General features: G+C 49.5%; 1 protein-coding gene across 1 annotated transcript in view; it reads left to right on the plus strand.

Moving 5' to 3' along the window:
- Positions 1-1,742: 1,742 nt before the first annotated feature.
- ABR (ABR activator of RhoGEF and GTPase) overlaps positions 1,743-13,945 on the plus strand; it is a 188,498-nt gene continuing 176,295 nt past the window's right edge. The window contains exon 1 of the mRNA XM_005220104.5: positions 1,743-2,970. Within this exon, the coding sequence (XP_005220161.3) occupies positions 1,914-2,970 (1,057 nt within the window). The 5' untranslated portion in view covers positions 1,743-1,913. The remainder of the gene's footprint in view (positions 2,971-13,945) is intronic.

The raw sequence follows: 13,945 nt of genomic DNA on the forward strand, positions 1-13,945 counted from the left end.
TATTGGACTAGATTGCCATGCCCTCCTCCAGGGGATCTTCCCCATCCAGGGAACGAACCCCAATCTCCTGCTTTGCAGGTGGATTCTTTATTGCTGACCCACCAGGGAAGCCCCATTTGTGGTTAAGAAATATCTTTCTGATATCTTCCCATTAACCAGCCTTGAGGGACAGCCTGAAAGGGATTGAAAGGTGGAAGAAGGATGGTCTGTTCAGATGGTTTATATGAGCAGCCAGTGGTGAGAACTTGGAGAGGAGGGGTCACTGAGTTTAACTCCAGTCCCCAAAGGGCACTGTGGCCAGGAAGAATTCCTAGCTGCCAAGTCACTTAAGCCTCTTACAGGATCAAATTCCTCATCCTTAAAATGAAGAAAATGTGAGTCACCAACAAGGTCCTCCCTTGCAGAGAGCATGAGACAGTTGATCAGGCCCTCTCTCCGAAGACAGTGGGACCTCACCAAGGACCCTGGAGAAGGGGTGCAGCCAGGTGTGAAGAGGTGGTGAGGCGGGTGAGGCGGGAGCCCTCCCTCTGCCCCACTCCCAATGTCAGCCCAGCCCCGGGTCCCCAGCTCCTTTCTTTTTCTCTTCAGAGGAATTGTTGAGGCCACAAAGAGGAAGCAAAGTGGAGGGTCCTCTTAGACGCCCAGGTCAGCGTCTAAGTCCCCTGCCAGCCCTGGTTTGATTCAGTCACAAGGAGTCACATGGGGGTATCCTCAGCTTTGAAGTCACAGGGGCCTCTAAGCAGAGTCACTTGGAGCTGTCATCCTTGCCCGTGTCTCCCCTGAAAAGCTCTAGTGAGCAGTGGAGAGAAAGCTCTAATGGATCTCAAACACACACACACACACAGTCTCATCCCGTTTTGGATTAAGGAGCTCGGTGATTTTGGACATGTTAATTGTGTGTGTATGCTTAGTCGCTCAGTTGTGTCCGACTCCTTGCGATCCCATGGACTGTAGCCCACCAGGCTCCTCTGTCCATGGGGATTCTCCAGGCAAGAATGCTGGAGTGGGTTGCCATGCCCTCCTCCAGGGGATCTTCCCAACCCAGGGATCGAACCCAAGTCTCCCTCATTGCAGGCGTATTCTTTACCGTTTGAGACACCAGAGAGGCCCGAATTAGTAGTTCAACGCGCTCAATAAATCCAAGGCAGGGACAACCCCGCCGGTTCGCCGACGGCTCCCTTGACACCTGCCCTCGCCGCACGGCCACATCGCCTTTCCCGCACCTTTTCCTTCTTGGTCCCAGGCGCCGCCGTGACCCGGACGGGCAAGACTGCGGAGGGCCGGGCGGCTGAAGGTTGGCTGCGGCCCAGGGCGCCCCCGCGCGCTCCCTCCACGCCGCTCTCGCCTCCCTGGCCTCGCGGCCCCGCGCTCGGGAGCGGAGAGCCTGTGCGGTCTGCGCCGGCGGCGGCGGGAGCTGCGCAACGGGACTGGCCGGGAAGATGCGAGTCGCGCCCACGGCGGCCGCCTACGGGGTGGGCTGCTCTGCAGGCCCGCTCCGCCGGGCGCTCTCGCAGCCTCCCAGCTGCCCGCGCCGCCCAGAGGCGCCCGCGAGGCTCCGCCCCCGCCGCAGCTCTCCAGACGTCGGAGCCCGGGGGCCGCCGGGCACTGAGCCCCGGCCGCAGACCGCGGGCTCCTCGCGTCCTGCCCCCGGGGGCGGACCCAGGGCCCCGAGGCCCCCGCCTCCGCCGCCGCCGGTGGCCGCTGACGTCAGGGAGGCGAAACCCAGAAGAAGAAGAAAAGGGCTCGAGGGCGGAAGGGGAAAAAAACTTTATTATTATTATTTTTTCCCTTATTTTCTATCTGGAGCAGAAGTAAAGAGCAGGCGACTGCGTCAGCGCGGAGAGAGCCGGGCGCGACCCCAACCCGCTGCGCGCGGAGGCGCTGGGCCCCGGAGGCCCGAAGGGGCGCCCGGCATGTGGGACCCCCAGGACTTTGAGCGCCACTGGCGGGCCGAGTTCCCTGGGGAGGAGGTGCCCGTTATGCAGCTGGACTCGGTGCTGGACATGGAACGCGAGCTGGAGCGCAGCAAACTCAAACTGAAGTGGCTGCAACAGGTGCTGGCCGAGGAGAAGTTCAAAGCCGTCTACCTGCAGGCGGCCCTGGAGAAGCGGGACCTCGGCTGCGGGCGCCCGGGGGGCGGACTCGGCGACTGCGGGGGGGCCTCCGCGGAGGAGCCGGCGCCGGCCCGACCGGAGCGGGAGCCGCCGCCGCGGCCGCAGCGCGAGGAGAAGGGCGCAGCGGGTGGCGGTGATGGAGACCCCCGGGGCCCCTCGCTCCCCGACCCGGCGGTGGCCGCCAAGACCGAGAGCCCCCCCTACGCGTGCCTGGACCTTCCCACGTGGCCCGGGGCGGCGGGGGCCGGGGGCGCGGTGCGCAGCCTGACCGCCGCCATCCACCAGCAGCTCCTGCAGCCTCGCCTCCTCTTCAGGCCCCGGGAGGACTGCGCGCCCCCAGGCCACCATGGCACGGCTCCCGGCGCCCGGAGAGAGGAGCGGTCAGCCGGGCTCCGCGCGGGGCGGGGCTCGGAGGAGGGCGAGGCGGACGCCGCCTCGGGCGCGGACGATGGGGGCGACAGCAGTGACCACGATTTCGAGATGGTGGATCTGAACGAGAAATTCGCCCTCAGCCAGTTGCTTGTGGCCCCTTGCCGGCCCGGGACCTGCGATGAGGCCGAAAAGCCGGCGCGGGCGTACGGTTCCCATCGCTGGATGCACCTGATCCTCGGGGGCCGGCGGCAGGTGCGCGGGAGTCGGGACCTGGAGCAACTGGAGGCAGAGGCCAAGGACGGGCGGGGCTCGCCCCCAGCGGCAGAGGAGCCCCCCCGGCGTCGGGCTCGCGAGCACCTCCCCCAGTGGCGGCGCAAGAGGTTCCTAGGGCTGCCCGAGCGGGACTCGCCCAGCCACAGCTCGCCCGAGAGGGGCAGTGACTGCAGCCGCAACAGCTCCGACCACGAGGACGGCTCCTTTGCAGGTAGGCGCACCCCTGTGTGCATCCTCGCCTCTTGTATCCTGTATCTTGAATCTCCCACCCCTTCCTGGCACACCCTGATGGTCCTGTTTGGCCTCAGGCGCCTGAGCAGAAGGGAGACATGATTTACGTGTGTACCTTGAAGGCACTTGTAGAACTTAAAAATGATGGTGCAAAGTGGATTTCGGTTGGGCGAGTTTGAGAAAATAAACATTATGACGATGACAGGGGATGAAAAGATGATGCCCTCGACCACACCGTGCGAGGAATCTTTCACTTGGGGCCTCAGCCTTTCTACTTCATTGCAGCATCACCGCCACCCCCACCTCCAACTCATCCTCGCAGGTCGGCTAGGTTCCCCGGCGCCACAACTGATATCCTTCCCTGCACAGACTCCAGCGGTTCCCATTTCCCTAGATTCCTCGATATGGAAGTCTCAAACTTCCACTTAATTTTCTGAACGGCTCTCGCATCTTCTCCAGCCTGTAGCTTGTGTTCTGGCCAAAATGAAGGAAGCTCTCACGTTGGGAAAGGTCCATTATACCCTCAGCACCCCCTTCCTTTGCTGACTGTCTCCTTCCTAGAAGGCAGCGCCTGGTCTGTCAGCTTCCTAGGAGCCTGAGTGGGAAGGGGAGGGCTTAGAATCATAGAGTTTTTGAGCTGGCGGAATGGGCAGAGATCATGCCTACAGCCGGGCCTTCCTTTGATAAGGAGGAAACCTAAGCTCAGAAAGATTAAGTGCTTGTTGGAGCCAGCTGGGACCTCCCCTGGGGCCTCCTGTCATTTTCTTGTTTCTCCTCATATCTGCCCTGTCTTCTGAGGACAGGACCTGAGCTTAGCCATCTTGTGGTGGAATCCCCTTTCAATGGTCAGCACGGTGCCTTGCATATCAGTTCAGTTCAGTCGCTCAGTCGTGTCCGACCCTTTGCGACCCCATGAATCGCAGCACGCCAGGCCTCCCTGTCTGTTACCAACTCCCGGAGTTTACCCAAACTCATGTCCATCGAGTCGGTGATGCCATCCAGCCATCTCATCCTCTGTCGTCCCCTTCTCCTCCTGCCCCCAATCCCTCCCAGCATCAGGGTCTTTTGCTCAATACGTATTTATTGAATAAATGGATGATTGCATTGAATTGAATGCAGTCTCCTGCCCACCCAGCTCCCCACAGGTCAGGAATGGGAAAGGGGCCCAAGAGGAAAAGACAGATAGGAATGTGGGCTGTCCTGTGACCAATCCTCTGCTGCCCCAGGGACTGTCAGAGTCTCCTCAGCCATAGGGAAAGCATAAACTGTCCTCTGGTTGGGTCAAGCCAGGAACTTAAGATGTTTTCCCTGTTCAGTGAAGGATTAAAAAAAAAAAAGAAGAAATCACTGATGCTGGGATTCTTCCAAAATCTCCATTATTAGATCTTATCTGGGTGAGCTTGCATTTGAATGAAAAACTGTCCACTTTGCTAAAAGCACATTTGGAAGGGCCATCAAGTCATCTGTTGTGATCAATTATGCTTATTCATTAGCAGAGATTGGCTGCTTCTCCCATAGGCAATGCTTTTGCTGCCCATGCTAGTCACATTTTTATGTGCCCCCTTTAACTTAGAGTCTGAAGATTTCATTCTAGTGCCAAGTTCCAAATGCCCTCCATAGAGACTACCCAAGGGGCCCAGGGCCGCTTTAGAGCTGGCTGCAATCCCGTCTCCCCGCAGACCCACATCAATCAGTCTGCCAGGTGTGCCTGATGCACTGCTTTTCCCCCAGGTAGTGGTTTGATTTCTGTTCTCTCCTCTCTCCTTAAGGGCACTCTAGCACATAGAGCACCTTGATTCAGGTTGGAAACTAATTCCCTCTGCCCTAACGATTTACAAGAGGTGGTCTCTCTGGGTGGACCACCACCACCACCAACAACAAAATTTCCCTTCCTCTGAATTGAGGACTCCAGCCAGGGCACATGTCTGGCACTCATGGCATTGGCTCATGGTGCCTGAGCTGGTTTTCAGGCTCCATTCCAGGATCCTTCTGCAGGGCAGGCTTGTGTAGGGAGCCCTTGGAAAGCTGCGTGTGGGGGCGCTGCCTCGTGTCTCCCAAACCTCCCCAGTGAGGAAGCGAATAGAGGTGGACATGCATATTCATACAGGCATGCAAAACATCCATGCACTCCTATAACAGGTATACACACGTGCACATGGTCACATACGAGTGTCACGTGCACAGAGTCTAGGCAGAAGAGCCTTCAGACATACAGAGGGCGCTGGAGTGGAGAGGTTAGAGGACAGGCTTTTCCAGCTGTGGGTGACAGCCAGCCCACTGGAATCAGCATGATGGGGAGAGAAAGCGTCATAGGCCTCCTCTGGCTGCCTGCCCTTGGCCTTCCCTGCTTCACTTCTCTCCATAGCTCTTGCCAAATTACCATCTCAGATGCTACAATTTTGCACGTGGATCTTATTCATTCTCTCTCTCTGGTAAAATGCAAGCTCCAAAGGGCAAAGATTTTTATCTCTTATCCACTGACATAGCCCCAAAGCCTAAGAGTGTCTAACACATAATAGGTGTTCCATAAATATTTGCTGAGTGATAGTTTTGTTTTGTTTTTTTTAATGGAATGGAATAGAATGGAAAACATCAGAGTGCATTGCACACAGTAATGGTGAGTGGTAGTCTGCTTTAAAACTTTGTTTCGGTTCTGTATACTTGTGAATGTATACTGGCTGCTGATGTAGAATGTATTTCATGCTAAGGGCTGGTTCTAAAGATTTGAAAATGCTGATAAAGACCATGGGCTCTGAAGCTAGACTGCTTGTATGACCTTGGGAGAAGTTATTTGAATTTTCTGTGTTTTGGTTTTCTCATCAGTTAAATGGGACTAATAAACACAGGTGACATCATACCATTGATATGAAGAATAAATGGGATATCATTTCTAGAGGGCTTTGAACAGGGCCTGGCAATAGTAAGTACCCATAGTATTAACAAACTACAACTAACTACAACTCTGGGTCGTTTTCTTTGAGTCAGTGCTTCAGAGCTTTCCACTCTCAGATCATTCTGGATCACGGGTGGTTTGTGTTTTTGTGTTTTTTTTTTTTTTCCTAGCCAGGCTCTGACTCTTTCTAGAACCTTCCAGAAGCAGGGCAGGACCCAGGGCAGGGTGGTGATCTTGGCTTATGAGGCTCTCTGGCTGGATTGGCCCTTAAGCTCCTCCCTCTCCACCAGGAAGCATGCCCATTGTCACTACTCAGAGAGCCTCACCCCATCGGGTTTTATTGCACAATTCAGGCTTTGCTTTCCTCTCAGAGTTTCAAGGAGAGAGAGCATGTGAGACCTCACATAAAAAGGCCCAAAGGCAGAAGTGCCTTCCTCCTTAGAAAAGGGTCGTTTTCTCTTAGCTGAGCTGCAGACCCCCGTACCAAGACACATTTGAGTTTGTTCTACACATAATAGACAAATCAGGGTTTGAGTTAGAATGCCAGTTCTTCTTTCTTTATTTTTTAAAAGTGTTTATTTATTTGGCTGCCACAGGACTTAGTTGCAGTGCATGGCAAGGCGGATTCTTACCCCCTGGACCATCAGGGAAATCCCTAGAATACCAGTTCTTTTAGTATCTTCCAGTTCGCGTCTTATTGCCCTGTTGGTACTGAGGCCATGGATGGCATGAATGAAGGCGGCAATGCGAACGGGGTGGGGCTGGGGGCTGCAGAGCTAGAATCAGCCGTGTTGGGTCACATGTGCTGTGAAGACAGACCCACCTGTGTGCTCAGGCTCAGCCCCGCAGCAGGCGTGAGGCCGTGAATGAGCCGCTGGCCTTTCTACATCTCAGTCTCTATTAACAGAAATAACAAGAAAAGCTAACGCTTCCTGAGGGCTTGCTTTGTGCCTGTTCCTGTTCTAAGCATTTTACACGTGTTAACTCATGTATACCACACACCAGTTTCATAAGACGGGCCCTACTACTGTTTCCATTTTATGTATGAGAAGCATGAGGCTCAGAGGGCTTAAATAAACCTGCCCAAGGTTACCCAGCTTGGGTACCTCGGTAACCCACAAGGTTACCCTAAGTGGCACTTAGGATTTGAATGAGTGCAGTCTGACTTGCAAGTCTGTGCCTTTAAACACCAAGCTATACTGCCTCCAATGATAGCACTTACATCTCAGGATAGTTATGAAAATGACGTACAATAAAATACTTAAAGAGCTGACGACTTTATTCACACACTGACCTTTAAATGCATATGTGTGTATATATGTGTATTCATATATTATTTTGTCACTAAAGTCCCCAACAGACCCCAGTTCATCTGCTGAGGTCAACCATGAGGGTTGCCGCTTGCCCATGGGACTCCTCATGGACTTGGCCTCACAGGTGAGCAGTCTGCCTGCTGGATTTTAGGTCTCCCCGCCTCAGCTGGGAGCTCTTGGGCTCCCAACAACTGGCCAGCCACATGTGGAGGCCCTGGTATTTTCACTTTCATGTTGGCATGCTTCTGTATCACCCCTGCTATCTGCACCCTGGGTGACATGTCCTTCTTCAAAGTTTATGTGTCCCTTCTGTAGACTATGGTGTCCCCTCTGCCACACGTGGACCAAAGTGCACTCTCCCAGCAAAAGCCCACGTTGACTGGCAGCGCCATTCATCTGGTATTCTGATCGTCATTCAGATGATGAAGTAAATATCATTAATATTTTAAATTGGTAGCATTTTTTTTTTTTTGCTTGCATTAAACTTGGCTTAGTGGAGGACAAACAGTCTTATTTTTGCCAGCCCTCAAAAATCCTTCGTTCATTTACTCATCCATTCCACTCATCAAGGATTTATCTGAGTCTTGCTTTGTGCCGGGTCTGTGTTAAGGGTCAAGACTGCAAAAATCAGTGACCTATCCTCAAGGTTCTCGTTGGCCTTTTTGCTTCTAGGGTAGAAACTTTTTTGCTTCTTTTTAGATAAAGGAACAACTTTCCAGTAGGTAACTTGTTAAATCCTGAAATGAGTGACTAAGTAAGGCCTGCCATTTAGAACCTCAGTGACATGCAAGGGCCTCAAATGAGAAAGGATCTTAGATTTGGTCTGAGAGTCTTCCTGCGCCTCCTCAGTCATATGAGGATCCTCGAGCCCTAAAAATAATAACCTCAGGGTCACACGGTCATGACCCTCAAGCAGAGTCTAGGAGCCAGATCGGGGCTCTTTCCATTGTAGCCGACGGTCTTTTCTTTCTTGGGATTTTAAGCCGAGAACGCTTAAGATGTGAGTCCTGTCGAAATCATAGTAACAGGCGCAGCAGACTGTCTCATTTAACCTCATTTAGTGGGTGGAAGTTATTCTTCCCACTCTGTAGATGAATATGTGGAGGCTGGGAGAGGTGAAGACATTTACCCAGCCTCAAACAGCTTGTAGTGGAGACAGCATGGAACTTGGATCAGTCTTACAAAGCTGACACTTTCTAGCTTCCAATATGTAAGGCTTTCCTGAGCCTGGTGTAGATTTCCAGATTTCTCTACTTGGGAGGCCCTGGCATTAGATTCTGCCAGGCTACCAAGGGAGACTTTTTATTCTTAATCTTCATGGGAAATATATTTCCTACTAGGTACTCATGTTACCTAGTTTATTTGTAACCTGATAGATTATTTTCTCTCTTCCCGTTAGTGACTAACGAGATTTTTGCTTCAGGAAGAAATTCTTGTGTTCGGTGGCTGTGTCTGAATGTCTTAACTCAAAATTTTCAGCCTTAGATGTGATAAAGTAATTTTTTTCCCCTATTCTCTGTTGTGGAGAGATATTAAAAAAACTGTTAGAGATACAGGAGCTGGTGGCTGGCTACAATTCATTCGTAACCGAAGTGATGCGGATGCCATCACTGTTTGCTTGGTTTTCTAATGCATGTTCCACCATCTTAGGGCTGTCTACATTTCATGAACACCAGCCAGCCAGGCAGGTGTGGGTGAGCTTGTTAGCAATGTCTTCCTCCTCTACAAGTAGTAAATGCACCCAAGCCTGAAAACTTTTGCATTCCTCTGATCTGTTTTTCTTCTGATGAAGAGTCTATTCACAAAGCAGTTGGCTCTGTATTTAACTCTGCATCTTTGTGTATGTGTGTGTTGTTGTTTTTAATTAATTTATTTGGCTGAGTTGGTTCTTAATTGTAGCATGCAAGATCTTTTAGTTGCAGCGTGTGGGATCTAGTATCCCTATCAGGGATCGAACCCAGGCCCCCTGCACTAGGAGCTCAGAGCCTTAACCACTGGACCACCAGGGAAGTCTCTGGATCTTTGTGTTTTGAACTCAGGATCTTCATACCTTTTCCTGGCTTTGAAAGAATGGTGCAAACACTTTCCGCCTCTGAAGAATGGGCTGGATGTTGCCTAGCTTGCAGGGTTGTATGGCTTCCCTTGGACAAGTTACTGACTCTCTCTAAGCCCCAATCCCTTGTCTGCCAAGTGGAGGTGATAATGATAAGACTATATGATACTCTTGTCATGAAGCCACAGTCAGATAATGTGTGTAGAGTCCATACGCACACAACAGGGCACATAAGTGTTTAATAAATCTTAGATGGTGTTATTGTTACTGTCTTAAGTCCAGGAATTTTCAGTCGGCTGACCCAGGCCACAGCTCACACTTATATTTCTTCATGGAATGAAGTTCCCCAAGCCTCTTCATCTGCCTCTTTCTCTCCTTTCTTACCTCGCTCCAGGTCCAGTGATGCTTTGTTCCTTCAGAGGGAGCAAATCTGTGGTCCCTAATCCTTCCCCAATCAAGCCCCTTAAGTCCAGGAATTTTCAGTCGGCTGACCCAGGCCACAGCTCACACTTATATTTCTTCATGGAACGAAGTTCCCCAAGCCTCTTCATCTGCCTCTTTCTCTCCTTTCTTACCTCGCTCCAGGTCCAATGATGTTTTGCTCCTTCAGAGGGAGCAAATCTGTGGTCCCTAATCCTTCCCCAATCAAGCCCTGTCTCCACTGCAAAACCATCATCTGTCTTCTCCTTACTTCCTGTTCTCTAGCGTCTTGGCTTCAGCCAGTGCTCATTCTTGTCAGTGTCTTTTCCAGTGCTTTTTCTGGCATTTGAGATGCCCTCCCTCCTTTTCTTCCCCAGTTGTGAGTCTTTCCTTTAAGGCCTGGCTTTTTCTGTGGAAACTTGTATTAGTTAAGGTATGGGTTTGCTGCATTCAACAAAACCCCCAAAAAGCAAGATAGAGGTTTCTTTATCTCTCATATAAAGGAATTCTAGAGGCAGACAGTCCAGGGAGAGAATGGCGAGCCTATAATTGTCAGGAATCTACGTTTCTTTTTGCTTTTCTGTCTCAAGGTTCCTCATGGTCCAAAAAGCTACTGGAAATCCAGCCATCACATTCTTGTTTCAGACATGAATTAGAAGAAAGGGGAAAAGGACATAAGACTGAGTAGCAGCTGTTGGTCTGCCTTTTAAGGCACTTTCCTAGAAGCTTCTCTTGACGGTTTTTGTTTAGAGTTCACTAGCCATCTCTAGCTACAAGGGAGGCTGGGAAATGTAGTATTTTATCTGGGCATATGGCCACCTCAAATAAAATAGGGTCTCTGTTGCAAGGAAAAATGGGAGAATTGATATTGAGTAGGCAACTAGCAGCTTCTGGCACAAGCCTTTTCCAAGTACTCCAACCCATCTTGTGGTTCCTCGAGTGAGCCCCATACTTACACAGTCGTTTTATTATTGTACCATCTATTGATTCATTGACCCAGTGAACAAATAACAACGGAACCACTGCTCTGTGCAAGGCACGATGCCTTTATATGTTTACTCTAAAGTGTTGCTCTCAAACTAAGAGGTTAGCTGGCTCCTCAAAAGCAGGGATCATGGCTTATCCTTTTTCTCCCTCACAACAGTATCTATCTTTCACAAGGTTGGGTGCACAGCAGGTACTTGATAAGTTGTTTAGTCACTAAGTCATGTCCGACTCTTTTGTCATCCCATGAACTGTAGCCTGCCAGGCTCCTCTGTCCATGGGATTTCCCAGGCAAGAATACTGGAGTGGGTTACCATTTCCTTCTCTAGGGGATCTTCCCTTGATAAGTAGCTGGTTGATTTTCTAAGAGTCACAAAGGAGAAGCTCAGTGGAGACTTAAATTCCAGTGTGGTACTGTGCCCGACGATTCTGGTTATGTAAGATTTGTTTTGGGTTCAGTCTGGTTTTGAGGAACCATAGCAAGAGTGGGACCTGGGTCACCTCTAACCATCAGGGCTGGGTGTTGTGGCCACACAGACTTGACCAGGTGTTGGGGTGGATTTGGCTATTTAGGAAATGATTCTGTTTGGATTCTAAACTAGAATTATAGGCAGAAATGTCTGTGCCTGACCGACTTTCTTTACCACTGCTCTGTCTGTGTAGCTGTTTTTTCCATTGCGTGAATTGCTCATTATTTCTGCACTGCGGAGCTGCAGAGTAAATCTGCAGTCTTTCTGCAGTGAGCAGAGCTTTGGTTCGTGTTCCTGTCTTCCCATTTGATCCCTGCTCTTGTCTGCCTGAGATAAGACTGTCTGAAGGGAGGTTGCCTAGAGCTTATGTCACGTCTTGCGGCTGCTGCAAAAATGATTGTTTTAAAAATTTTATTGGCACTTAGGAAGAAAGAAACTAGAAGATATTTTGCTTCTACTACCTGCACGGCACTGTGTTAGATGCTTAACCTACGTGATCACATTTAATATTCAGAACAGTCTACTGTTCTTTTCTTACTGTAAAAGAGGTAATACTGTTCTCTGTTTTGCAGTTGAGGAAACAGACCTGTTAACCAACGAGCCCAAGTTTGCTTAGGGCTAAGTGGTGGGACTGTTTATTCTCCCATCCGAATAATTAACTAATTGATTACTTTTATTGAGAGAGAATTCACATGCCATAAAATTCACCTGTTTAAAATGGACAGTCGAGTTTTGTACTGTATTCGCCAAGTTGTGTAATTGTCACTCTGTAATTCTAGACCATTCCCACCAGTCAAGTGGGACTGTTTTGAGTCCAGGCTTCTCCTACAACTGTGCCATTTCATCTTCTAATTTGCCACATGCAGTGATTTAAAATAACTAGACCGGATTTGGGGCAACATCAGGGCTAGTTTGGGTGAGATATATACATAAAAAGAGCATCGCCTGTTAAGTCGCTTTCTTTCCATTACTGTAGCAGTCCTGGTGTCCCTTTGAATTGCTGCAGAGTGGGGCTGGCTTTAATTTATCTGGGCCCCATCCCTGCTTGTGTTGCCTGAACTTGGAGCAGGGGGCAGAAAATCTCTCATTCCTGCCCTGGGAATGTGATTGACATGGTGAGAGGCACCCTTATACTGACCTGTATCTTATTTGTCGCTGTAGCCCCAGAATGTCATAGTTCTTGACATATAGGAGGTGCTTATAAATGTTCATGAATATGCAGAGGTTTATTCCATTACCTCCAATCTAAATCACTGCCATAACTTATTGTTCTGCCCTTAGCCTTTCTCCTCCAGCCCCAGTTATCTTCTGCGTTAAAGACAAAGTGATTATTCTAGCCCCTAAATCGAATGAGATTAGACAGACTGAAGTGATCATACTAGCTGTCTGGCCCTTTAAAAGACTTTCCCCCAAGTCCTACCTAGCAACTGCTACTTCCATGCTATTGGCCAACACTGAGTAGTATGGCCTGAGCTGCCAGGAGGGCTTAGAGAATCACGAATTTTCAGTCTTCAGCGTCTATAGTAAAGAATGTTAAGGGAGAAGGGGAACTGTGAATGGCTTTTGGAAAACCAGTGCAGTGTTGGCCCCACAATCCTTGCCTGAACTTGCACATTCATTTGAACAGTTATAAAATGGATTAAAATGGTTTGCCTCTCTGTTCCCCTGCTGGATTTCAAGTCCGTAAATTGTGTACATTAGATCATCATTTTAGAAAATTCTAGTATTCCTGCCTCTAACACAATGCTGGCATATTGTATTTAATGAACAATAAGAGAAAGACTGTGGGCTTCCTTGGTAGCTCAGTGATAAAGAATCTATCTGCCAATGCAGGAGACAGGAGTTCAATCTGTGAGTTGGGAAGATCCCCTGGGGAAGGAAATGGCAACCCATCCAGTATTCTTGCCTGGGAAATCCCATGGACAGAGGAGTTTGGTGGGCTACAGTCCATAGGGTCGTAAAAGAGTTAGACATGACTTAGCGACTAAACAACAAGAGAAAGATTGTTTATTTTTCAAGTAAGAATTTCATGGACAGACTATTGGGGTCTTTAGCATTTAACACCTTTTTCATTTTCTCTGCCTCTTCTTCTTTACTTCCCCTTCTCCTCTTCTTTACTTCCCCTTCTCCTCTTCTTTTTTTTTTTTGGACAAGTAGGACCAATTGGGGACATATTCTAGAGCTTATGATTCTCAAGGGCTGTGTTGTGCTTTTCTTCCTGAAGCCATTTTCAAACATCATCATTTCAAACATCAGCCATTTCAAACACGCCCCAGGGAGATTTTGAAATGTGCCCTCCGCTTGCTACCATATCCATCCTACCTATTGAGAATTTGCCATTTTGCATCCCTCTTTCTGATAGAGTGTGTTGTTTCTTGAAGGTGGTCAGTGCAATACTTCAGATCTGCCCAACTAGGCCTTCCCCAGCTAATGAAGATCTGTGCTTGTCATTAAGACCATAAACTAAATATTTAGATTCTCCTTTGCTGTCTAGGAACACGGTAGGTAGGATTATATTCATGATTCCCTTCAAAATGAGTAGGACTGTTTGCCTAGTTCTAACCAGTGAGTTTGAATGGAAATGATGTGTGCAACCTCCAAAGCAGAGCATTTAGTGTTGGAGTGAGACTCTTCAGAGCACTCTTTTTCATTGGCTACTGCAATATATGCTGTTCCAAACAGTAGCAATTCCATTATCCTGGGTCTTAGAGAGAGGGCAATACAGAGCAGAGCTCCTATTCAACCCTCAGTGGACATATCCTAGAGTGAGAAATAAACCATTGTTATCTTAAGCCACTGAAATGTTTGGTGCTATTTGTTAC

The sequence above is a fragment of the Bos taurus genome, chromosome 19 (assembly GCF_002263795.3).
Source record: "Bos taurus isolate L1 Dominette 01449 registration number 42190680 breed Hereford chromosome 19, ARS-UCD2.0, whole genome shotgun sequence".
NCBI lineage: Eukaryota > Metazoa > Chordata > Mammalia > Artiodactyla > Bovidae > Bos > Bos taurus.